The 25,510-nt window shown below is 59.8% G+C and overlaps 1 protein-coding gene across 25 annotated transcripts in view; it reads left to right on the forward strand.

Moving 5' to 3' along the window:
* Window positions 1-24,035, forward strand: part of RAPGEF1 (Rap guanine nucleotide exchange factor 1) — a 132,796-nt gene extending 108,761 nt beyond the window's left edge. For 17 of the 25 annotated variants that reach the window (XM_088841063.1, XM_088841072.1, XM_055400484.2 and 14 more), the window contains 15 exons: window positions 2,366-2,638; window positions 4,334-4,414; window positions 6,020-6,108; window positions 9,669-9,777; window positions 11,187-11,262; window positions 14,012-14,096; window positions 16,023-16,115; window positions 16,938-17,123; window positions 17,663-17,747; window positions 17,845-17,939; window positions 19,164-19,242; window positions 19,322-19,423; window positions 20,355-20,452; window positions 21,419-21,547; window positions 21,757-24,035. In XM_088841063.1, coding sequence (XP_088697189.1) covers window positions 2,366-2,638; window positions 4,334-4,414; window positions 6,020-6,108; window positions 9,669-9,777; window positions 11,187-11,262; window positions 14,012-14,096; window positions 16,023-16,115; window positions 16,938-17,123; window positions 17,663-17,747; window positions 17,845-17,939; window positions 19,164-19,242; window positions 19,322-19,423; window positions 20,355-20,452; window positions 21,419-21,547; window positions 21,757-21,907 — 1,731 coding nt within the window. In that variant the 3' untranslated portion in view covers window positions 21,908-24,035. The remainder of the gene's footprint in view (window positions 1-2,365; window positions 2,639-4,333; window positions 4,415-6,019; window positions 6,109-9,668; window positions 9,778-11,186; window positions 11,263-14,011; window positions 14,097-16,022; window positions 16,116-16,937; window positions 17,124-17,662; window positions 17,748-17,844; window positions 17,940-19,163; window positions 19,243-19,321; window positions 19,424-20,354; window positions 20,453-21,418; window positions 21,548-21,756) is intronic. The other 8 variants (XM_055400498.2, XM_055400499.2, XM_055400497.2 and 5 more) reach the window with 2 other exon arrangements.
* Window positions 24,036-25,510: the final 1,475 nt, after the last annotated feature.

The following is a 25,510-nucleotide window of genomic DNA, read 5'->3' on the forward strand; positions in this document are numbered from 1 at the left end:
CGCCCTCTCAGCGGTTGTCTCAGCGCCCAGAAAAGGCACCCGCGGGGTGTGTGTGCGCGCGTGTAAGTTAGGGCTTAGTTACTGTGGGGCCCACTCCAGTGCTCTGTGCGTTTTCAAGCTTCTGGGACGGGGGTGTCAGTGAGCACACGTCAGGACCCCAGAGCCAGTGTTTGGCCTGGTTCGTTCCGGCTGCTGTAACAGATTACTGCAGCCTGGGTGGCTTATAACTGCAAGTGTGTTTCTCGCAGCTCCAGAGGCCAGCATGGTTGGGCTTGGCCCTCTCCCTGGTCATGGACTTTTCTTGGTCCTCACATGGCAGAGGGTAGAGCCTCCTTTCTGTAGCACAGACACTAGCATCTGAGGGGGTGAAGATTTCAACATAGAAATTTGGGGGGGGCACCGACGTTCCGACCATAGCAGCACTGAAGGTGAATTGTGAGCGAGGCAGAGTCGTGGCCGAGGGAGAGGCCCCTGTGCGCGGGAGTGAGCATCCGGCGGGCCTGGGGGCCAGACTCCTGCGGGAGTTTACAGCCACTGCCCCAGGGCAGCAGCGCAGGGGTCCCTCAGACTGACTCCCAGGACCGGCTGGGCCGTCCCCACCCTCGGCTGATGCATTTCACTCGCGGTCTCCTCTGGGCACCTTCTCAGCCGTGAGAGCACCTCCCTGTGGCTGTGGGGGGAGCACTCTCCAGAGGTGAAACAGCCCCCAAAGCCAGACGCGCCACCCCCAGCAAGGCCCTGGTTTGGACGGCTGCTCTGAGAGGTCGGATGGAAGGCGGCGGCTGCTGGCCCTGGGGAGGGTGCCCCATGGACACTCAGGCTCCACGGCCCCGGGGGGAGGACAGCTGAGCCAGGGCTCCGCCACTGCGGGCTTCTCCCCAAAGAAGGCAGGTGGACAGATGGGACCAACAGGAACCCAGGCCTCACTGTCATGCCGTGCTGCTTCACTCGTTCCCCTGTGTGTCAGGGTTGGCCTTGAGCTTCTGAGTTAGATGGGGTAAGGTGTGTGGGGACAGTCAGTTTCTAGGCAGGTACCCTGGGTTGGATATAAACCAACAGCCATGGGGCTCGTGGCCTCACCAACGAGCTGGGGGAGCTCTGAACTCTGATCCACAGCCCGGGGAGGCTGGTGGGGGGCAGGGAGGGCGTGCCTGTCCCTTGTGTGACAGCAGCTCTCCCCCAGGTTGAAGTGTAGGGTTAGAGAAACGCTGAAGGGATGAGTGGCTTCACCCTCTCGTTAGTTTAAGTCTTTGTTTCCTCTTGCTTCTTGGGTTTCAAAAATCCTGTGCTGGGTATTCCCTGGCGGTCCAGTGGTTAGGACTCCTTGCTTTCACTGCCAGGGGTCCAGGTTTAACCCCTGATCAGGGAACTAAGATTCCACACACCTCACACACACACAAAAAATCCTATGCCAAAATGTAGAGAGGACACTGAGTGAGCAGTGTGTCTCTTTGTTCTTTGGGGCGAGCTTTTGTCAAGTTCCAGCCCTTCATGGTGGGAAGTGAGCCTGGCGGGGGCTCTAAACTCAGCCCCTGCAGCACATTTGTCCCCGTTTCTCCAGGACAGTGGGCAGGCCTGGCCACCCCCAGGGACTGTTAGCTGGTAGTCTCCGACCCTCCTTCCACAGCACAGCCCAGGCCCAAGTCTACGCTTACGGGCTCTGCTGTCTGCCCAGCCCGATCTCAGGCTTTTCTCTCGTGATGGGACCCTCGGAGAGCGGAGCCTTGTGGTCCTTAAGAGGCGTCAGAGGTGTTGCACTTCGTCTGTTAAAGAAAGAAAAACAAAGAAAAGAGATGGGCAGAAAGGGAAATGCACTCAGAAATTTTTAGTGTTTTGGGAGCACAATTCTTTCAACCATTTTTAAGGCTTATCACTTCCCTTCCAAAAGGATTTGAAGTGACTACAGTATTGAAAAGGCTTGCAGTATTTGACTTTCAAGGACTAAAATCAGAGAGATTTGTCAAACCAGGTGTCTGCACATGCTTGGTTCAGTCATGAGGTTCCTGGAAGGACAGTCGGTGTAGACGGGGCTGCATAGGTTCAATTTTCTGACAAACAGAGGATGGGACCCCCCTCCACAGTGTGGGGTGGGGGCTGGCTCTCCTTGGGGGGCACCGCGTCCCCCCATGTAGACACTGAGGACGGCTCTGGGTGGTCTTCAGGCTCTTCTCAAGAGCTTCCAAGCCAGGGTGGGGGGACCTCCAGCCAGAGGGCCGCAGGGGTGGTTTGGCCTGAGCAGTGTCCTCGTCCGAAAGACTGTGATCAGCCCGTCACGGCTCAGCCGAGTTAATCTAACGACTTCTTCTCTTGTGTGTTTTCTTCTTCCCCCTCTCGTGTCCGTGTCTGCGTTCCACTCTGACTGTAGTACAAGTCCGTGTTTAGGTCCTACTCGCAGGATTTCGTGCCTCGCAGCCAAGCTTCCACCCAGCCTCTCCTTCCGCCCACCTCCTCTTCCCCTCCACACTTCCCACCTGTCCACCAGTCTCAGAGCTCTGACTCAGCCGTGCCACCCGCGGCCAGTCTGCCTCCCAGCGCCCTGGATGGGCCTCTCTCGTCTTCTCAGGAGAGCAGCTTTCATGGGAACACTGTCTGCCTTCCTTCCGAAACCTCTTTCACTGACTCGCCCCAGATGCCTTCGGTGAGAACTCAACACACACGCCTCCACGCGGGGCAGCGCGTTCTGAGAAAGCCTCCGCCCACCCTCGCTGTCGAGGCCGTTGCTGGCGTGGGCCCTGTGGTGGTGTGGCTGGGCTGAGGGGTGTGCAGGTCCCCCCGGTGAGATGGTAGCCCATCAGCTTCCAGAACAGAAATCAAACCTTCCGTGTGGATTCCCAGCAAACTAGGGTTTGATTTTCCACAGATGGGTTAGTGGCTACTTAGAGAAGATCTGTTGTCATAATCGTGAGATGTAAATCCTGCTGATTTTCTGTGTGGTTGGGGGATTCTAGAGAAGGGCACAGACGTCTCCGACGGCCCAGAGTCAGTTGCATGTAGAGTTGGTGTGGTACTGAGGATGGGAGCCTGCTTGCCCTGGGGTCCAGCGGCCTGCAGTGCCTCCTCCAGGCTCAGGGCAAGGCTGCTGTGAACGGGGACAGGGACGGGGCAGGACAAGTGCAGGTGCCTGCAGCCAGCCCTCCAGTGTGGGACGTTCTCCTGGCCTCGGTGACTGCCTTCCGCCCCCCATCCTCCATGATTGATGCCCGTTCTCCGTGACTGTGCCCCGTGCCCCGCCCTCAATGACTGCCCCCCATCCTGCGTCCCCCGCCCTCCATGATCACCCCCCATCCTCCGTGATCACCCCCATCCCATGTCCCCCGCCCTCCGTGACTGCACCCCGACTCCCGCCCTCCATGATCACCCCCATCCCCCATGCCCCGCCCTCCATGACTGCCCCCTGTGCCCCGCCCTCTGTGATTGTCCGCCATGCCCCGCCCTCCATGATCACCCCCCATCCTCCGTGATCACCCCCATCCCATGTCCCCCGCCCTCCGTGACTGCACCCCGACTCCCGTCCTCCATGATCACCCCCCCGTCCTCCCGCCCTCCATGATCACCCCCATCCCCCATGCCCCGCCCTCCATGACTGCCCCCTGTGCCCCGCCCTCTGTGATTGTCCGCCATGCCCCGCCCTCCATGATCACCCCCCATCCTCCGTGATCACCCCCATCCCATGTCCCCCGCCCTCCGTGACTGCACCCCGACTCCCGTCCTCCATGATCACCCCCCGTCCTCCCGCCCTCCATGATCACCCCCATCCCCCATGCCCCGCCCTCCGTGACTGCCCCCTGTGCCCCGCCCTCCGTGATCACCCCCCATCCTCCGTGATCACCCCATCCCATGTCCCCCGCCCTCCGTGACTGCACCCCGACTCCCGTCCTCCATGATCACCACCCCCGTCCTCCCGCCCTCCATGATCACCCCCATCCCCCGCCCTCCGTGACTGCCCCCTGTGCCCCGCCCTCCGTGATCAGCCCCGCCCCCCATCCTCTTGTCCTCTGTGATCACCCTCCGTCCTCCTGCCCTCTGTTACTGCCCCCTGTCCCATGCTGCGGCCCCTGCTGTCCCTGCTACAGCAGAGCACAGAGGAGGATACCTCCTCCAGGGCACTTTGAGAGCCAAAGTGCCCTTGACATCTTCGGAGAAGCTCCAGCAGGAAACCTGGGTCCCCTCTGACAGAGGCAGGCAGTGGCTAAACAGCTTTGTCCCCTGACCCTGGGAAGGGTCCCCAGGGAATGGAGGGCACCGTCTTCCCCTCCTTGAGAAAGAGCGTCCTGACTAGGGCCAGCCTGGCGGGGCCATCACAGGTGGGTATCTCTCATCCTGTCTCCCCCAGAGCGAGCACGCCTGTGAGGGGGACTACGTCAGTCTGTATTGCTCTGGCCAGAGCAGCGAGGAGCTGGCCCGCCCTCGAGGAGTAAGTAACCTCGGGCTGCCTCGTGCATGCGGCCAGGCCTGTGGCTGGGCCCTGCTCCCATCGGCCTGAGGCTCCCGTCGGCCTGAGACTCCTGCTCAAGAGCTGCCTGTTCCAGGGTCGACCTGACTGCAGGGAGAGGACGGGGCTTCCAGCGGAGCCTTTGCTTTTGCTGCCGCGTGTGGGTTCCCTGCAGGCCTGCCCAGCGGGCCTGCTGGGAATCACAGAGCAGCCGGCTCGGCCCTGGCTGGCTGCTCTCAGGGATTTCTTCCCGCCCCATCTTCCGGTGTTGAGGCCTGTCTCCTGTCCGTCCTATGAGGCGGGGATTCCTCTCTCCCGCACTGAGCTCTCTAAGCCTATACCCCTCCCCCAGCATGTTTCATGTCCACGCCCCTGCTCCCAGGGCAGCTGGTGAGACCCCTAGGCCTCATACCGTCATGGTCGCCCTGGTCTTCTGCTGTCCCAGTGCCGGGCAGTCGAGGGGCCGCGCTTCTGCTGAGCAATCAGCTGTCCAGGTTTTGCTGCAGCAAAACATGAGCAAGTGCAGAACCTTCCAGAATAACTCTGCCCACTCTGAGCCGGGCCCAGTCCCTAGAAGGGGTACCCTGAGGGTACTCCATCCTCTGCTGGGCTCAGCTCAAAGGGCCCAGCCATTGAAAGCATGGGACTCTCATTATGATGACCCCCGTAGCACCTCAGGTACCCACACGAACAGGCCCCACTTCAGGCTGTAGAAGGAAGTAGAGTTTCCACTCTGGTGGGATCCAGCCTGATCCCCAGGAGCTGTTTTTCCCCGGGCATCCCCTGCAACTTCCAGGTCAGCCTCTGGACACGGAGCCCATCCCAGGCTGACCTTCCAGGTCTCCCCTCCCCCTGTGACCCTCCATGAGGACATTTCTGCATCTTTTTGTTCCCCCTTGGACCCCCTTCTCTGTCGCAGCCCGGGCGGCAGACCAGGGGTGCCAGGGCTGTGGTCACTGAGAGGGGTGGGCCAGGTTCCTGGGAAGAAGCCAGGGCGCTGGAGGAGGGGAGGGACTGCCTCGTGCACCTGAGCAGTGAGGCCCTTGGGAAGTGTGACGGGGTCAGGCGAGCACTGCGGTGCTGAGGACGTCTGTGACTAGGAGGTCAGCAGCAGTGTGCTGCACACCCCGGGACACAGTGGGCAGGGCTGCAGCTTTCATTGCTGGGGTCGGGGGCAGGCCCCGTCCCTCCGCACAGCCTCTGTTTCTCTGTGTGCCTGGGCACGGGGATGCCCGCCAGCAGGTAGGGTGTTGGTCAGGGCCACGGAGGAAGGGCATGCACTGGCTGAGCTTGGCTGCGTGGTAGGTAGCTCCCGGGGTGGCTCTTTCTGCTGGGAGGTGATGGGATGGCTCCGTCTCGGCCGGCAGCTGATGGAGGCTGTGAGTAGCGGAGCCTTCACTCTCCCTAAAGGCAGGGTGCTGGTCGGAAGAGGCCGTGCTTCCTGTGTGCCATTCATGGTGGACGTGTTTACATCTCAGGCCGCTTCCTGGGAACTCGCGCTCTGAAGCCGCATGCAGGCAGGTGCTCTGTGGAGAGCGGCCCAGCAGGGGCAGCTGTCACACACCCAGCTCTGCCTTCTCTTTCCAGGAGTCACCCGCGGCGAAGGACGGACACTCCAGAGATGCCATGTCGGCCAGCTGTGTGCCCGGGAAGGAGGGCAGGGACGGCGGGGACAGGTAGGAAAAGCCCCTCGTGGGCAAGGCGACCTGAGAACAGCATGTCTGCCGTCCGCTGACTACCACCCCCGCCCGCAAGGCCTGCCGGGCTTTGTGTTCACACTTGGGCTGCACCGATACTGTGCCTTTTACAAATAGAAAGTTTGTAGCAGCCCTGCATCAAGCCAGTCTGTGGGCACCCTTTTTCCAATAGCATCTGCTCACTTTGTGTTTCTGCATCGCAGTTTGCTAATTCTCCCAGGATTTCAAACTTTTTCACTATTACTGTATTCATTATGACAGGCTGTGATCTTTGAGGTTACTATGGTAATTGCTTTGAGGCATCACAGACTATGCCTGTATAAGATGGCAGACTGAATCAGTAAACATGGTGTGTGTTCGGACTGCTGCACACTCTCCGAGTAGCTGTCCCCCCAGCCCCGCCTCCGTCTCCCTCCCTTTGTGGCCTCCCTGTTCCAGATACACAGTATTGAAGTTAGGCTAGTTAATAACCCCGCATTGACCCCTAAGTGTTCAAGTGAAAGGAAGAATCGCTCCTGTCTCAGTTTAAATCAAAAGCTAGAAATGATGGGGTTCAGCGAGGAAGGCATTTTGAAAGCCAGGACAGGCCTAGAGCTAGGCCTCTTGCACTAACCAAACAGTCAGGCATGTTGTGAAGGCAAAAAAGTCCTTGAAGGAAGTTAAAAGTGCTGCTCCAGAGACCACATGAATGGTAAGACAGAGAAACAGCCTTCCTGCTGGTACGGAGAAAGTTCGGGTGGTCTACATAGAAGATGAAACCAGCCCAGCACTCCCTTAAGCCAAAGCCTCATCCAGAGCAAGACCCTAATCTCTTGGAGGCTGAGTGGGGTGAGGAGGCTGCAGAAGAAAACTCTGAACCTGGCAGGGTTGGCTCGTGAGGGTTCGCGAGAGAAGCCGTCTCATAACGTGTGAGTGCAGGTGAGGCAGCAAAGCTGACGGAGGAGCTGCAGCAAGTCATCGAGAAGAGCCAGCTCAGGTCACTCGTGGGGGTGGCCGCACTGGACGCAGGTGCTCAGTGTGGAGGGAACAGCCTCTGCTGGGAGAAGGTGCCAGCCAGGCCTTTCATAGCCAGAGAGGAGAAGTCAGTGCCTTCATAGCTGACTCTCGTGTTAGGGGCCAGCACAGCTGGTGGCCTGAAGCTGAAGCCAGTGCTCATTCACCGTCTGAAAATCCTAGGGCCCTTAAGAGTGATGCTAACTCTAGTCTGCCCGCGCTCCGTACGTGGAACAGCAGAGCCTGGGTGTCAGAGCATCTGTTCACAGCATGGTTTGCTGAATATTTTAAGCCTGCTGCTCAAAAGAAAAGATGCCTTTCAAAGTAGTGCTGCCCATGGAAAATATACCCGCTCACCCACGAGCTCTGATGGTGATGCTGATGTGTGATGAAATCAGCGTTGTTTCCATGCCTGCTGACGTAACATAATCCCACCCCTCAGAGGCCTTCATGCCAGCCCACAGACGGCCACTGCTTCTTGTGTATCTGCACACGCTCTGTTCACCTTACAACTGCCCATACCATGTTTCCTTCATCAAACCCTCAGCCAGCCTCTCCTCCGCCTCTTAACGAGTTCAAGGGTAATGAAGGGGTATAAAAGATTCCCACCCCCAAACTTTTATTGTGAGTTTCTAGAGGTAGTGTGTATGTTGTGTGTATTCGAAACTGTTATGAACATGACCCTCAGTCCCTAAATATTTCAGCATGCCTCAAAAGTGCCAGCCTGAGTACAGTATGATTATCACACCCAAGAAGAGTAGTAGTAAATTCCTTCTGATATGCAAATGACAGAAAGGGAAGAGGAAGTAAAGATCCTCCTGATGAGGGTGAAAGAGAGAGTGAAAAAGCTGGCTTGAAACTCAGCATTAAAAAAACTAAGATCGTGGCATCCAGTCCCATCGCTTCATGGCAAATAGACGGGGGAAAGCGGAAGCAGTGGCAGATTTTATCTTCCCAGGCTCCAAAATCACTGCAGACAATGACCGCAGCCGTGAAATGAAAAAGACACTGCTTGAAAGAAAAGCCGTGAGAAACCTAGACAGTGTATATCTCATAAGACTCATTTTTGTGGAGCCGGGTCAGTCAGGATTCATGTTTGCCTTTAGCCATATGTCTCTGCAAGCTTTGGTAACATGCTCAGTGTTAGCCTGAGTCAAACCTGACCAGGTGTAGAAATAGGTAGTAACTCTCCAACCTGCACGTAGAAAGGATCAGCTCTGCCACCTGCGACTTCATGCGGACGTCCTCTTCTTTGTGAGAGGTTCCACACATTCCATTTTTCCTCCCTCTTTTGGCTAAGGTTTGGCTGGGGGTCCTGGGTGCAGAGCTAAGCAATACCCATTGCTTTTGTCAAGCCTAAACATAAGTAGTTAAAGATATGGTGAAAATAGCAAGAGACGGAAAAAAACAGAAAGCTTTCCCCAGGGGCCCGTTGACGAGGGCTGCCCACCCAGCCTGCTCTGGCCGCTCCTCAGTCATGCCCGCAGGGTCCGTCTGTGTGACGCAGTGGCTCAGGTCTCCCCGAGTGTTAAGGGGTACTGGGTGTTCTACTCTAACACCCAGCGGCAGGGGTGTCTTTCTGAACAGCAGCAGCTCAGCAGCTCCACAGCCGAGTAGAGGGTGGGGTGGGATGCCGTTTTTCAGAGTTCAGAGGGATGAACATGTTGACAGGCTGGAAGCCGTCCCTGCGACGCTGTCCTCTTTCTGTGAAAACCAGAGGACAGGACTGCGCATAGTTTTGCTTGGCCCCTTCAGGTGGTCAAATTTTGTCTTAGATACTATGTATTAAAAATGAGGCCTCTGACCACAAGGCCAGTCAGTGGCTCATGAGGTCCTTCATGAGAATGACAGGAATCCCGGAGAAAATGCTGGGGGAAAGCAAGATGCCTCCAGACCCCACAGCCATCTGTCTGCTGCGCTCCCCACCCCCACTCCCCATGTGCTTCCTCTGGGGGTTCTCTCCTCCCCGAGCTCCTGCTCAGTGCTTCAGTCCCAGCTTGCCTGTTCTACCCTCAGGCCCTCCTGACCTTTGTCCCCACCAGCACCTCAAGGACGAGGGCCTGGTTCCCCCTCCTCTTCAGTTCCCCAGAGAGGTGGCCCCGGGCAAAGACCTGGAATGGCACTGAGATATGTGCTGGCCTGCCCCCACCCCGCTGGCCCTGTGCCGGCCTCTCCTGGAGTACTGACCATCCGTGCGGTGGGCCTTGACGCAGATGACTGGGACTTCTTCAAAGCGCTCAGTGGAACCTTCTTGATCTGCATGCTTAATCCCTTCCACTTAACCGGTAGAGCACCCAGAGAGCAGGGACTGTCCTGCGGTCACACAGCTCATCAGGGGCAGTCTGCGTCCTGGCATCCGTCCTCCCCCGGCCTCCTGTGGAGGAGTGGGAGCAGGTCTGGTCTTCACGTGGAGCTGCGGTCCAGGGAAGACTTGCTCGGGGAGCATCAGTGCCACCCAGACCCCATGCACAGCGTCACGCTGCCTTGGCCCCAGGTGCGTGGAGCCCCAGGCCTGTTGACAGAACACAAACCACATCTCTTTCCAGGGCCCGGAAGTCACCAGACGCTCCAGAGGCTCAGTCAGAGGAGGAGGTGGACGAGCTATCCCTCATCGACCACAATGAGATCATGGCGAGGCTGACCCTCAAGCAAGAGGTGAGCTCCTCACAGGCCGTACGTGCAGCATCTGACCCAGAGTGAGGGTGAAGGGACGTTGAGAAGGGAGCCTGGCAGTGGCCCGCACAGAAAGGCCACAGCAAGCGCTGACGCCTGGTGGCCTGGGCTGCGGGCTCTGCACCTCCTGCCCTGGCCCCATGCCTGGGCCACTGCAGGTGCTCCAGGACCCTGGTGGAAGTGTGCTGTCCCCTACTCCGACACTTGGAGAACGAGCTTGGGCACGTGGCCTGTCCTCCCTAAGTCCCAGATGACAGGGCCCTGGAGGCTGTCGTGAGAGCGAAGCCCACATGGGTGCTTGGCACGTAGCCCTGTGCCAGGCCCTCCTCAGTGCAGGCTGTTCTCATGTGGTCAGTGACAGAGCCGTCCACGTGTCCCTCCCTGTGGGGGAGGCACAAGCCAATGAAGGGCTTCGGGCCTGGCCGCACGGCTGCCTCCAGCCCGTGTCTCATCAGAAGAACCTCAGTGGTGAACATGGCACCCAAACCCATCACCACCCGAGGAGCTGAGCTGAGAGAGCCTTCCGTTCCCTGCTGCCCAGCAACCCTGGGGACTCGGGGGAGTGGCTCCCAGTGATGGCCTTGACCCCTCCCCAAGGAGGCAGCCGTGTTCTACACACGTGTTCTACATGACAGACATGGCCCAGTCATGGCCTGGAGGAACCAGAAGGCAGGGGCTGGCTCCTCTGCAGAGAGGATGATGTGACTCTTGCCAGAAGTTTCTTCAGAAAAGGCAGGTCCTGGGTGTCACTACCCTGCCTTAGCTGGAAATCCAGAATGCTCCCAGGACCCTGGGTTCTAGGGTTAAAGCCTCCTCTAGAGAGGAAGCTGTGTCTCTGAGAGCGCACGCTGGAGACACGCGGAGGCTCGCAGCGGGCAGGCTCCTTCAGGATTACAAGGGGCAGCCTGGGCCACCTGGGCCTGTGACAGTTCTTCCTTGGCTCCAGGTTTGTGGGTGAACACCTCTGTTTGCTCCTCGAGAAACAAGACTTTTCCCTTAACAGACAGGCTGCCGTCAGTATAAGCCACATTGGCTATAACTGAGCATCTTTGTGACGTATCTCACTCCTCTAAGGGCTCCCGGGAAGAATGTGTGTCCCTCCCTCCAACAGCAGGTGTGGGTGCAGCAGCTTGCTGCAGCTCTCCCGGAAGCAACCTACCGTCTGCACCCTCGTCCCGCGCCCTCCGGTCCTGCCAGGCCCCCGACCCAGCAGTGTCCTCGGTGCCCAGTGCCGTCTGTGGAGAGTGCGGGTCAGATGAGCACCCCGGCCTCTGCAGCTGGGCCGGGCCGCTCCCGGAGCGCCGCAAGGACCTGGGGGTCTGTCGGCTTGTCCCTAAACTGACTCTCACTGCTGTACCCTGCCCCACACCCCCCTCTGCTTGCTCCTGCAGGGCGACGATGGGCCAGACGTCCGTGGAGGGTCAGGCGACATCCTCCTCGTCCACGCCACGGAGACGGACAGGAAAGGTACGGCTGCCCCGTGCAGAGCTTGCCGATGGCGGGGCGGGGGGTCCCGCTGAAGCCACGGCTCTGCCCCCCTCCCCTCCAGCACTGAGCGGGTCGGGGCTGTGGTCCCAGTGCTGCTGGCTCAGTAGGGCACGCCACTGGGGGACAGGTGAGCCACACGCAAAGCCGGCGCCTGTACACCCAGCTTTCTCTGCGAGTGGGCTCTGTTTGCAGGTGGTGGGGCCCTGGCCTCGTCGGGGGGCGAGTTTCCGGGGCAGAGCTTAGCACCTGCGGGCACTGCACAAACAGGGCCCGAGCAGCAATACACCTGCCTTGGCAGTGAAGTCATGTTGACGTATGGGGAGCGTTTTCTACCTTTCCTGATGTTTGGCCATGAGGGCTGCACTGCGCTGCATCTCTTTTCTTCTGGAAGCTCTGTGGGCAGACACTCTGTCCAGTCCCACAGCAGCGGTACGGGCACCAAACGGGGCTGCCCGCCCTCAGCACGGAGACACTCCTTTCCTGCCCCGGTCCTTCGGGAGGGCTGGAGAAGCAGGGCCTGTCTGTCTGCTGCTGAAGGGCGGTCTTCCCAGGTTGTGTTCTGGGTGGGGGGAGGGTAGCTGTGAGGCCAGCACCCATGACCTTGGTCAGGCGGGAGGGGCCATGCACACGCGCCCACAGCTGGGCCCGCCTCCCCCACATCCATTTCCTTTTAATGTTTTTTAAATTGTCAGAAAGATGATGGAACAGGAGTGTTAAAGTAGGGAGTGGAGGAATTGAAGCACCTCGGTCTTGAAACCCTAACCCCCCAATTTCATGTCTGTACTTGACCTGGTCCTCACGTCTTGACAGCAGGTTTCCCAAGTATGTCGCCCAGATAGAAAATTTTAAATTAGGAAATCAGTACCAGAGTAATTGTTGCATTGCTGAAAATGTAAAAAATGAAGAAAAAGAAGCGGCTCCCACAGACTCTCCGCAGCCATACCGTTGCCCTGTGGTTTTCTTCTGACCCAAGCATAGCACAGTCCTGGAGACCCTGGGTTCGAACCCTGGAGGGCGTCCGCTGGCCCCCTGCCTGGCCTCAGTTGACTCAGCTTTGTGAAGCGGTTAGGCGCCCTGCGGGTGTGAAGGTTGCGTGAGCTGAGACGAAACATGCCTGGCACATAGGAAGTGCTCGGGGGGGGGTCTCTGCATCCCCGGGACAGCCCCTGCTCTGCCCCTGCAGTCCTCCCTCCCCACACCTGCTGCACCGGCCAGAGCTCCGTCCTCAACCTGGAGAGAGAGGCTCAAGGGGGGCCAGCTTCAGGCCTCAGCTTTTAGCAGGAGGCTGCTGACCTGCCAAGTGCCACGGGCTGTGGCCCAGGCCAGAGGGAGCCCGGTGGGCAGGGCAGCCCGAGACCTTCCAGCTGGTGCCGACTGTGCCTGGGGAGGTGGACCTGCTGCCCCTGGGGGCTTCCACTTGCTCTTCTCTGTGGAGGGGTTTGAGGCTCCAGGCATTTGTCCCCGGGATGGACGCTGAATTAAAGGCCCTGGGCCATAGCAAACTCCTCGGGCAGGGGCCACCAGCAGACCAGAGACCACACCACTGCAAGCCTTGGCTGGTGCTCGAGCCATCTCTGCTTCCTCATCTGTCTTTGAACAGAAGCCCAGTCTTGACAGCAGTGGGGTGGTGTCGGGGGGGCGGTACTCGGAGTCCAGGAGGGAGCCTGAGCCCAGTGCCGCTGGCCCCACTGTGGCCCCCACCCTGAGCCCCCTTAAGGTCACCGCTCCAGCAGCGGGGCCCCCCAGCATGCCCCAGACATGGTGCAGGGGGGGCTTCTCCCCTCAGTGTCCCTGGGGGTAATCAGGGAGGGCAGGGGACAGGAGGAGCCAGGGCTCAACCAGGTGGGGCTGCTCAGCTGGAGAAGGGATCCTCAAGGCCTCCCCTCAGCGAGTTGGGGGAGGGATGCAAGAAGACAGTGGACAGTGGTCTGTGTCCAGCAAGTGCACACTCAGCCTCACAGGGAGGACTGCGGATCAGCCTCATGGAGAGAACCACAGATCAGCCTCCTGGGGAGGACCGCAGATCAGCCTCACGGGGAGGGCCATAGCCTTGTGGGGAGGACCACAGACTTGGGAGCCAGATCTGGACTCAAATCTTAGCTCCAGCACAGAATAACCTGAAGTTTACCAGCTTGACCAGGTCCTTTGTCTCCAGGAGGGACCTACATTTAAAACTCCCTGATTTTTTTCTCAGTGTCGGAGACTGCCTGGTTAGGAGGGTGTGTCACAGTTGTGATTAAAGGGGCCATTGTGAATCTAGAAAATTTGGGAATCCCTGGTGAGAACCAGCCCCTCCAAAGGGAAGGAGAGGTGTTGGGTGGGAGTGGCCAGCCCGAGTCCCACCCAGCCGCCAGGCCAGGCTCCTCCTAGTGGGCCCTGCCCTCCCTTGGCACCACAGCCTGTACCCGGGAGTGTCCAGCGGCATGCCAGGCAGAGCCCCAGGACTTTCCCTCAGCCTCTCACTGTGTGGAGACTCCCAAGGTGGTTGTTCCTGGGCCCTGCTACCCCTCAGCGTTACCTGTCACTTAGCTTCAGAGCCCTGCTGACGGGTCTGAATTGTGTTCTCTCTGCCCATGATGGTTAAGACTCGAATCATCAAGTCTTTGGGCAAACAAGGGGCCCTCAGCGTCCAGTCAGAGGGAGGAGCACGTCCTGCAGCGGGCGTGCTGCCCGTCGGTGCCCGCACCAGCAGCGGGCTGGCTGATTCGTTCCTTGTTCCTCCCTCCAGATCTGGTGTTGTACTGCGAGGCCTTTCTGACCACCTACAGGACCTTCATCACGCCCGAGGAGCTCATCAAGAAGCTGCAGTACAGATATCCTTGCGCGCCCCACCCTCCTTCACAGAGCCCTCTGCAGGGTGGGGGACAGTGATGAGGGGCAGTGCCCAGCCCAGCTCTGCAGGTCCCGGCTTGGGGCCTCAGACCAGGCTCCTTTGAGCCTCATTCCTGTCTTGAGAGGGCCGAGTGACATTACGCGATGTGCTTGGAACAGAGGGTGCTGCCTGGTGGCCATCGTGATCACTGGGTGATTCTGAGACAGAAGGACCTGACACACCCTGAGGGGTTTCCCAGGTGGTGCTAGCTGTAAAGAACCCGCCTGCCAATGCAGGAGGCACAGGTTCTATCCCTGGGTCCAGAAGATCCCCTGGAGAAGGGAATGGCAACCCACTCCAGTGTTCTGGCCTGGAGAATCCCATGGACAGAGGAGCCTGGAGGGCTGCAGGACATGGGGTCGTGCAGAGTCGGACATGACTGAGCATGATGCACCCTGAGGGAGGGAGTCTGTGGGCCTCAGGGCATCCAGGTCACTGGCACTTGTGGCCTCTGGGAGCTGAGCCCCAGGTGCCGGGGGTGACAGGTACAAAGTGCATGGGACGTGAGGGCATTAAGGCTCCAGTGAGCAACCCCGGGGCAGGCCTGGATCCTCCACCTGCCGGCAGGCCCAGCAGTGGACAGAACCTCTGCGTCCACGCCACAGTCCGCACCCTCCCCGCAGGCTCACCCTTTCAGAGACGACGCACCCGGGCAGTGGCCGAGGGAGACCCAAGGCTGGCAGGGGGACCCACCCGGCTGCAGTCTTGCCCCTCCTGCCGAGGCTGACGTGCAGCTCCTGTCCCAGGAGTGGGTCCCCGCCTAGCCTCGTCATGCATCACAGCCCGTGGCTGCCACCTGCTGGACAGCCCAGCCCTAGGCGGGCGGGCCCGAGTCCTTCCGTTCTCCCCGCCCTCCCCTGTGCCCCGGCGTACCCCGCCCGGCCTCCATCTCCTCTGTCTCTGGGCCTCCTCTCTCCCCGACCCGCCTCGGGGCCCCGGGCCCTCAGAACTGGACGGCCCACACACAGACTTCTGCCCTTCAGCCTCACACCTGCAGTGGCTGCAGTCCTGGCTCAGTGAGGACAGTACTCACACCTGCTGAGAACCTCCTGGTATCGGCTGTGGTGCAGAGCGCTGCTCGGGTGACCTCATTCGGCTCTGATACTGTTTTATGTACTTACTGTCTGTAAGGCAGTGCCCTGATAATATTTCACACCGTGTGCAATTAGGGCAAGTGAGGTTCAGAGAGGGGCGTGGGACCCGTTCAGCAGTGTGGAGGTAACACGCCCACGCCCAGGCCTCCCAGACCCGGCTTCTTAGCATATACCATGTGGCCGCTTCAGGCGTCTCAGTGGACAAGTCACAGCACCAAGACCCTGGGCACAGCTGGCTGGCGAGCCCTTGGTGCAGCAGTCCCTGGTCTGTGACTCCCTCCTGAGTGCATTTCTAGAGAGCGGGCGGGAGGGAGCTGAGAAGGGTCCAGAGACTGCGAACCCAAGAGGGCAGCAAGAATCCGTGACGCCCCAGGGCAGTGGGTCTCCAGAGCTGAGGAAAGACCTGGAGATGGATGAGAGTGACCTGCCCCGCCAGGCTGTGCGCCTCCCCCAGGGAACCGCTTTCCTCTGCCTGAGCCCAGGAGGCAGCCGTGTCAGTGCATCACAGGGACCCTGGGTCCACCCCGGCAGAGAAGCAGGCCTGGGCATGCAGGGGACAGCTCTGCAGGCAGGAGAGGCTGGTGGTCGAGAGCGGTCCTCAGGGTCAAATAGGTGCAGGCTGACCCCCCCTCGCAGCCCTGCTGCCCCGCACAGGCCTCCGCCTTTCCCATGTTCCCAGGGTTCGCTCAGGAAGGGGCCCGGAGAAGGGTGGCCCTCCCCCCACGTCCCACCCCTGCCCACAAGGACGGCTGTTTCTTTAACTCGGGCTCCACGTACGAGAAGTTCTCTCCTTTCGCCGACACGTTCAAGAAGCGCGTGAGCAAGAACACATTCTTCGTGCTGGTGCGGGTGGTGGACGAGCTCTGGTGAGTCCTTCAGCCCACGGGAGGGCAGCCCGCAGGTGTTGGGGTGCAGGCTTCCCCAGAGACCTGAGCCTCCCGTCACATTTCCACCTACATCTCCTGGGTCACCTGCCCACCGCCCTGCCCGGGGTCCTGGATGGCTCGCTCCTGCCAGCTTCAACACGAGCCCCAGGAGGATGACCTGACCCCTCAGACCTAGTTGACCCTGACTTCCTCGTGGGGGCAGTGCCCTCGGCCACCGGCATCGGGGGGGGACCTCCTCCCGTCCTCCACAGCTGTCACTGCTCTGTGAGTGGCACTTGGCCATCTCCCTTCATTTAACAAATACAGAGCACGAGGTTCCTTTCCCGGGTCCAGAGAACACCCCCAGCCCTGCTCTCAGGGAGGGGACCTTCTGCGGGGGAGTAACCTCAGTGACCGCAGCAGGGAACTGGGACACACTGTGTGGAGGAAGTGCAGGGGTGTCCAGTCTGCAGAGCCCAGACGGCATCCTGACCCATCATCCCCACGGGGCCCGGAGCTCCTCCGGGGCAGTATTTGTGTCAAAGCCCAGGCCCAGCATGGCCCTTCATGCTCGTCCAGTGCCTCCGAGCAACCCCCGAGAGTACAGCAGTTACCTGCCACCATGGGGGCTCTGCCGGCAGGGTGCAGGGTACAGGCAGCCCCCCCGAGACCCTCGGCCGCTCCCTTCCCACCAACGGTTTCCCAACTCTGCTGCGGGCTGTCCCGTGGCCCTCGGGGTCTTGGGGGCTTCAGGACCGGTGCCAGCAGCCCTCTTTATATGCTTCCCTCCTGCACCACCCCGCGTGGCCCTTGGGCCTCTAGCCTGGTGGAGCTGACGGAAGAGATCCTGAAGCTGCTGATGGAGCTGGTCTTCCGCCTGGTGCGCAGCGGGGAGCTCAGCCTGGCGCGCGTGCTCCGCAAGAACATTCTGGACAAGGTCGACCAGAAGAAGCTGCTCCGGTGCGCCAACTCCGACCAGCCCCTGGCAGCCCGGGGCGTGGCAGCCAGGTGAGCCCCCACCGTGCGCCCGGCTGCTCCGGGCTCCCCCTGCAGAGAGTGCTGGCAGCCGCTGCTCCCGTTTCACTTGGCACACCCCCTCCCCAGCCCCATGATCCCACGTCTGGTTCTGACTGGGCCTGTGACAGGGCGCCTCAGGGCCGACCACGTGGGTGCCCCAGGCTCGGCCTGTCTTTCAGGGTGGTGATGTGTGGGCCATCCCATTTTAACAGAAGTGGGGTGGCAGGACATGTGTGGGCATCCCGGGACAGGGAACAGGAGTGCCTATCAGGCTGTGGTCAGCACCGAGTTCTTTCTGGTGCTAATACAACAGCTGTTATCGGTAATTCTCAAAAACCCCCATGCCACCCTGACCATTCTGAGAATCTGTGTAGGTTCCAGTCTGCCGCCCACCCCTCTCCCGCAGCTGTGGGGGTCTATTGGTGTATCACCTTCTCATTGGCGTCTCGGCGTGACTGTGAAGCAGGTTGTGTTCCTGGGGCCTGCGTGGAGGCCCCACTGACCACTCATCTAGTGCCTCTGTCTTCCAGGCCCGGGACCTTGCATGACTTCCATAGCCACGAAATAGCTGAGCAGCTGACTCTGCTAGATGCCGAGCTCTTTTATAAAATAGAGGTACAGCCGTGCGTGGGTGGGGGCGGCGGCCACTGCTCGTCCCCGAGCGAGAGGAGCCAGAGGGCCCGGGTTCTAGCTGGTCCGCCTGCTTTTCCAGATTCCTGAGGTTTTGCTTTGGGCCAAAGAGCAGAACGAGGAGAAGAGCCCAAACCTGACCCAGTTCACGGAGCACTTCAACAACATGTCCTACTGGTGAGACGGCCCACTGGCGCAGAGCGCCCACAGCTGGGCAAAAGGGCTGCCCTTTCACCCCTCCCCGCTCCTTCTGGAGCCCCGTGGGCGTTTACTGTGACGCAGAGGCAGGGCAGGACAGAGCGTGTTCTGCATGTCGAGAAGGGCCCCCTGGGGACCAGCTGAGGAGGACTCAGCCAGGACTGATTACTAATGTCTGCCATCTATGGTGGCAGGGGCGGGTCTTGGCTTTGCCGTCCTGCACTGCTCACGGCTCCGTGGCCACAGGGCTGATCGGCACAGTGACTCTGCCTGAAGAGCAGTGACGGAGTGGCTCTGTTAGTACTTTATTCAGCCTTAACGTCTTAGACCAGGGTGAAGCCCCACAGAGCGTTGATGATGTAACACAGCGGAACCGCCGGCTCCACAGTGGCACTCGGGGTACCCACAGCCTCTCGGCCCCAATAGAGGACGGTCAGGCTGTGGTGGCCTGGCATGCTCGTCGTGACCCACACGCAGCCCATCTCCAGCACCAGGGAGCGTCTGGGACTTTTCAAGCACTCTGAAGACAGTGTGCTGGGGAAAGCGGGGCCTTTCTCGCTTGGCCTGCTCCCCTCCGCTCCCTCAGAAGCCTCTCACTCCTTAGCAAGCGCTCAGCATAGCTGCCCTGCAGAGGCCCAGGCGGTTTCTGGTCCCCGTAACCCTTACTGCCGCCACCAGCTGCTCCTCACTGGGCACTGGGGGCCCCAGACACACCCCAGATCCTGCCTAGGAGGGTGGGTGGGGCCCTCCAGGGCCACGCTCCTCAAGGCAGACTCAATGCCTGTGCCCCGATGGGTCAGACAAGGGCGGCACTTCCTCTGGGCGGCACAGGATCGAGGCCACCGTGAGGTCCTCATGCGAGCCTGGCCTTGGGCTGCACCTGAGGTTCTGAGAGGTGGCCTCCCTCATGGCCTGCACAGTGGCCTCTTAACCCACATGCCCCCTCCTCTCCCGAGGGGATCCTGAGGCTGGTCACAGGGTGTTTCTAGCAGCCCTGGTGCTTGGGATCAGCACTCAACAGGAACGCCCCCATCCATGGGGTCGGAGTTCCCCATCCTGGAGTTTAGCACTGGCCCCCTGATGGACAGGGGCTCATGGCCAGCGGGTGCAGGCACCCACCTCCCATGCCTAACTCTTAGGACCAGCCAGGGGCCCAGAGGGAGACCAGTCACTCAGCTGTCCTTCTCCCCTTGGTCTGCGCAGGGTCCGGTCAATAATCATGTTGCAGGAAAAGGCCCAAGACAGGGAACGGCTGCTCTTGAAGTTCATCAAGATCATGAAGGTAACTTGGGGCCACCTCCCCAGAGGCGAACCCCCGCCTGTCCCCACCCACCCTCACGGCTGCCTCCCCTTCCCTGCAGCACTTACGGAAGCTGAACAACTTCAACTCCTACCTGGCCATCCTCTCGGCGCTGGACTCAGCCCCCATCCGCAGGCTGGAGTGGCAGAAGCAGACCTCAGAGGTGGGCGGGTACTGCCTAGTCTCCAGTTAATGGGCCCTGTGGGCGTGGGAGGCAGTGCCTGGGTCGCCTGCCCCACAGAGCCATGCCCAGGCCCAGCTTCCCCAGGGGCTGCTGTGGGCAGGCCATGTGAGGCACGGGGGTGTCCCATGACCAGGCCAGACCTGCTGTCAGGTTGAGCACTTCAGGGAGAAGGACGGGATGCTGAGCAAACAAGTGACCAAATGATCCGGCCCAGCCTCGGATCAGGGAGGCACCAAGGAGGTGCTGGTCACCCTGAGATCTGAGTAGGAGCGACCTGGGAAGGGAGGGGAATTCCCATCAGAGGGGCCAGAACATAGGACAGAGGCCACTGTGGCCACGTCACAGGAGTCCTGGGGTACCTTCATCCTGGTGTGGGAGCTGTTCCTAAGGAGGCGAGGCAAGGCCCATGGGGCTGGGTGTTGGCCGGGCTGGCCGGGCTCCCTGGGAGTTGTCTCCCAACAAAATAAAGGGACAGTTATGAAACAGTGGTGTCTGGAGAAGTGGGACATTCCCTTCAGCTGCTCCAGGAACACCTGAGAAGGCAGGGAAGGCTTCCTGGAGGAGGTGACACATCAAGGTGAGAGACAGGTGAAGGGGCACAGCCTGTCCAGTGTGTAGAGCAGCGAGGTCACCTCCCTCCCCAGTGGGCCCTGCCTTGAGTGTAGAGAGGCGGGAAGGCAGGCTCGGGGGGAGCAGCACAGTCCAGCCTGCAGCGCTGAGCACAGCCAAGCAGCAGCCCGACCTCCAGCCCCACCTCTCACATGGGCACTGGCTGCTTGGAGACGTGGTTCTGCAGCGGCCCTGTGTCCACAGCAGGCCTGGCCTGCCTGCGGCCGGGGCCTAGGCGCCTGGCTCTGGGTCGGCGCTCGGTGTTGTCACCGCACTCACGGATGGCGCATCCTCCCGCCAGGGCCTGGCCGAATACTGCACACTGATCGACAGCTCGTCGTCCTTCCGCGCCTACCGGGCCGCCCTCTCGGAGGTGGAGCCGCCCTGCATCCCATACCTGTGAGTACAGCCTCCCTTGGGGTCCCCTTGCTCGCTGCCCCGTGGACAAACACACGGGGAAAAGTTTCCAACCTGGACGCTGTGCTTGTATTTAACTTAAAACGTGCTTCTTGTTAGACGGCAGAGACGAGCGAGGGTCCAGTGACAAGGGCTCGGTCTCCCCACCTCCCTGTCCCTGAGCACACGTGGACAGGCCAGTGGCACCGTGCTCTGTTCAGCTGCCCCGGGCCTGGCCACGCCTTACAGCAGCCTGAGGTCCCTCCAGTCTCCCCAGGGACCCTGGGAGTCCCTGGCTGAGGCAGCTCTGGACGGGTCCCCCTGTGGGCCGGGACAAGGGTAGGCATTTTCACCAAAAAGAATCCATGGCACGTATGCTTGGGAAATAGCAGGAAATATCAGAGCTAAGTGGGTTTCTTGTGCATGTCAGATCCCTTAGTATGGTAGTGGACAGCGGGGACTTCCAGGAGAGGGACAGGAGACTCCACAGTGACCTGGGGCCGAGTGTCCGGGGCATGTCCCTCAGGCCTGCCCCCTCAGAAACACGGCTGTTAGAGCTCACAGCCCCCTCCTTGCCTCCGTCCCACCCCGGCTCCGTGGGGAGCTGTGGGCTGCACCTTCCCCACTGGGGGAACCACCCCGCCCCTTGTCAGGTGGCTTCACGCCCTCTGTGTGAAAGCACGTGACCACAGCCGATAACCCCGGGACTGACCGCCACTGAGTTTGGGGTTCTGTTCTCCCGTCCCTGGTACTTATACCCAGTGGACCGTGGCTCTGCCGGGCCAGCACACGGGTTGCGGGGCTCCCTACGTAGCAGGCAGGCCTGAGCCCGCCTTTCCAGAGCCTGGGAGTCAGGAGTTTCCGCCAGAAGCAGCACAAGCACCCAGACACGCTCGTGGGGCGCCGGCCCGTAAACCCGCGGCCTTCTCAGCCGCCCCCAGGGTGCTCACCAGCTTGTCTGTCTCCCAGGGGGCTCATCCTGCAGGACCTCACCTTCGTCCACCTGGGGAACCCAGACTACATCGACGGGAAGGTGAACTTTTCCAAACGCTGGCAGCAGTTCAACATCCTGGACAGCATGCGGTGCTTCCAGCAGGCGTGAGTGTGGCCATCCCAGGGGTCCTGTCCTGGGGGGCTGGCGGAGCCTGGCCTTCCTGACTCAGGGCTGGGGGGGTCTCCCTGGGGCCCGAGCAGAGGGGAGTCGCTAGCTCTCAGAGCCAGCGGGGGCACGCCTGCCCCGTGAGTTCGCTGGGGCGGTGGGGGTCCCCGGGCTGTGTGGCCCTCATGGCCGCCCCCTTCTCCCCCAGGCACTACGACATCCGGAGAAACGACGACATCATTAACTTCTTCAACGACTTCAGTGACCACCTGGCCGAGGAGGCCCTATGGGAACTCTCTCTGAAAATCAAACCCAGGAACATAACGAGGAGGAAGACAGACAGAGAAGAGAAGACCTAGGGGCGGCCGCCGCGGGCGAGGAGAGTGCCCGAGAGAGGCGCAGGGCCGCTCCGAGGCTGAAGGGACTTGGGACCTGTGCGGTGGCGGCGGCCTGTGTCCCGGCCTAGGAGCCCCGGCCCAGGCGGGCCCCTGCTGTGCCAGGGAGGCGTCCGGAGCCTGCGGCCAGCTCTGTCCTGCACAGGAGCAGACCCCCGGCCACAGCGGAGCCACAGGCGGCTCTCATGGCCGAGCTGTGACCTGGCAGTGTGGGTTTGGTTGGGGTTCTGCTTTCGCGCTGTCTTCCGCTCTGCCTGTGTCCCCTCCCCGAGCCTGGGAGCCTCAGAGCACATGGTCAGCAGACCGAGAGACAGGGGCACCGTCTGAGTCTGCTGTCGTGACACAGGGGCAGGGGCCCACGGGCCAGGGCTGCCTGCCTGGTGACCGTGGATGACGGGACCTGCAGGCGGGCGGGCAGACTCCTCTCACTTCCCATGTGCTGCTTTTTCAACGGAGGAGGGGGGGCGCTGCTCACCTGGCCCGGAAAGGTACGACAGGTGGCCCCTCAGCAGCCTGGAGCTGGGGCTCCGCTCATGGTACCGGCCCGCCCTCACCGGGCCTGAGCAGCAGCCGTGTCGGTCCTGTTTGGCCCCTTCATCTCCCCCCGCCCTCACCCCTCAACCAGGGCACTGCGGGAGCTGGGCAGGCAGGCCATGACCCCCCAAGGATCACTCCAGCTAAGCGGGGCCGGCACTCTTGGTGAGTCCCTTCAGAGAGGGGAGGGTGGGCCAGCAGCCCCGCCTCTGTCACTTGCCATGTGCCTTAAACTCCAGCTCCTGCGGGCTCCCCTCCCACCTTGTCCCCAGCAGCAGGGCCAGACGGGCTGTTCTTCATCCCTTTCTGCCGGCTCTCCCATGGGAGGACAGGGTCCCAGCTGTGGAGACCCACCCGCCAGGCACGGCGTCTTCAGGGGCAGGTGCTCTTTCACCCTGCGCTTCCCCCTCAGCCACTCTCGCTGCTGACGCTGACAATCCAAGGCAAGGTCAGTGGGGGCTCCGCACACAGAGTCGCCCACCAGACTCTGTGCCGGGCAGGCCGCCCCCCTCCTGATTGGTTTCGCATCACTGAGTGCCCACTGCTCCTGGGTTTGGGACTCAAGCAGGCAAACAGTAGGTTCAATCCAGGCTTAGCCCAGTTTCAACAGAACGAAAAGAGTGGAAGCAATCTCTGTTAACTATTTAAAGAAACAGCCCTGTCACTCTTGAGTCCTTTGTGGGCTTCTGAACAGTTTTTACTGAGAAGCTGTCTGTCTCGTACACAGAGGGGAGGAGTCTGAAATGTCAGCTACGACCCCTCAGCAGCGATCCTTGGGCGGAACAAGTCACTTTATTATTTAAGGAGTGTGTGTGTAGAGTCACTGTTTATGAACAGTACTATGTGTGGGGTTGGGTTTTAGTTTGGTCCCGCTTTTTCGAGTCCTCTCATTTCAGCCTCCCTCCCACACCTCCCTCCCTCTGCTGATGCTGCCGTGTGTGCAGAGCCGGGCCTCCGTGGCTCAGGGCCGAGGACCATGTGGACTGCGGTTCCCACAGCGGTGAGCTGGGGTGGCGGGGGCTTTGCCACCCCTCACTTCAGAGCAGACAGGGCACACCGTGCAGGTAGGCCAGGGGCCGGCCTGGCAAGGTGACCCCCCTGCGTGAGGACAGCAGGTGCAGTGTGCATTTTAACTTATTGGGCTCAGGGTTCCCCACCTCCACCTCCTGGAGACCTATCCCTGGCTCTGGGCGCTGCCAGCCTGGCCGTGTGGTTTGTCTGGCCTAGTGGCCAAGTGAGGTGTACGAGCCAGCCTGTATGACAAAGACACCCTCGGGAGGATTCGGTACCCTGCGGGGTCCCTTCACACCTGCGGGTGTGAGTGGGTCAGGGCGACGGCAGGCATGCGCCAGGTCTGAATTAAACCCCGATTCTGAGCAGCGCCTTCCCCCACCACCTCCCAGTGTTATCCCATTGTAATATATCCCCAACTAGACTAACCGGCTGATCGTGGCATCTCCCTGCAGACATTTCAAACCTGTAACTTTTATATGAAAGGAAAATAAACACGGACGAAAGCCGCGGCCGCCTGTGTGCACCGCATGCCGTGTGTGTCAAAGCGGTCATCTGAGCTGTCTCCTTTCTTTGATCGCCCTGAGGGCAGGAGGGGTGGGGGCCTCCTGTCCCCACGGCTGCGGTCCCTTCTCAGTGTCTGCAGTTTCTCCACCTGGAAGTGGCAGCAAGGACAGCTCTACCTTACACGGTCTGTGAGTGCTCAGCAAGCGACACCTGGAACGGTATCTGTTACTCCTTAGCCTGTATCACGTACCAAGCACTCTGCAGTCCGCTTTACCTCATAGATCCTCTCAACGTGAAAATCATACAAGCAAAATACTGCAACTCAGAGAAGCACTGCAAAGGAGAGAGAGGTGCTTGACGTTAAAGAAACTGAGTTGGAAATCCACTCACAAACATCAGGTCCAGACAGGCTTACAGGCAATTTATACTGAACAGGCAGCGTCACTCTTAAGCCAATGCCCTTGAGAACAGAACGGGAAACCAGCTAGTATACGAGTAGACCAAAGCCTGGGCGCCAGATCCAGACGAGGACTGGGAAGTCACGGGAAATCACTGATGCAGAGACGATAAAAGAACCTCAGCCACCAGCAGCGCGTCAGATCAGCCCTCGCCGTTGGGCTCATCTCAAATACAAGGACGGAGAGACGGGAAATGGGTCAACGCACTTGACCCCTTCTCCGGGCATTCCCACCTGGGACACTTTCCTTCCTGGGGAAGTAAGACCAGGTATGCCATCTCCACGTGTTCCCTCTCCACCATGGCATACCTAAAGATTCCCAGTGTGGAGATGGCAGGGCCCTGACTGGAGGCCGCCCAGTCAGGAACCACTTCCACTCTTCCATACTGGGCTTTACATGAGTCGAAAAATGAACTTGTGCTAATAATTAAGCTGCTGAGATTTTAGGTTTTATAAATTTTCACAACATGGCCTAGCCTCTCCTGAATACATACATCAGCAGATTGAAGGAACATCACATAATCACTTCAGTACTCAGAAAGACCTGTTTAAAAAAAAAAACACCCGTTCATAATTTTTACTTAAAATAAGTAGAAATCAGAAAGTTCCTTAGTCTGATAAAGGTTACTTTCTAAAATCCTAAGCAAACGTTATATTTAATGATGAAATATTCAAACAAGTTCCTTTAAAATTGAACAAGGTAAGGACCCCACAATCACCTTGTCTTTCATTGTTATACTGAAGATCCTAGCTAATTTAAGAGATTACTAAGAAAATCAAGGCAGTTAACTGTACAGTCAAAAAACTAAACATGTCCCTATATATAGTGGACTGCGTGGACTAAGGAGCCTGGTGGGCAACAGTCCATAAGGTTGCAGTCAGACACCACTGCAGCAACTGAGCATGCGCACGCACTAGAAAACATCCTAAAAATATACAATTTATACTGACATCACAATTCTTAAAATACTAGGAGAAAAACCAATAAAAGATGTGCAAGACCTTATAGGGAAAAGAGATTTGTAAGTATTTACTCACCCAAATAACACCTAAATATA

Source organism: Moschus berezovskii, chromosome 11 (assembly GCF_049115385.1).
Source record: "Moschus berezovskii isolate FMDL1 chromosome 11, NW_MosBer_1.0, whole genome shotgun sequence".
Taxonomy (NCBI): Eukaryota; Metazoa; Chordata; class Mammalia; order Artiodactyla; family Moschidae; genus Moschus; species Moschus berezovskii.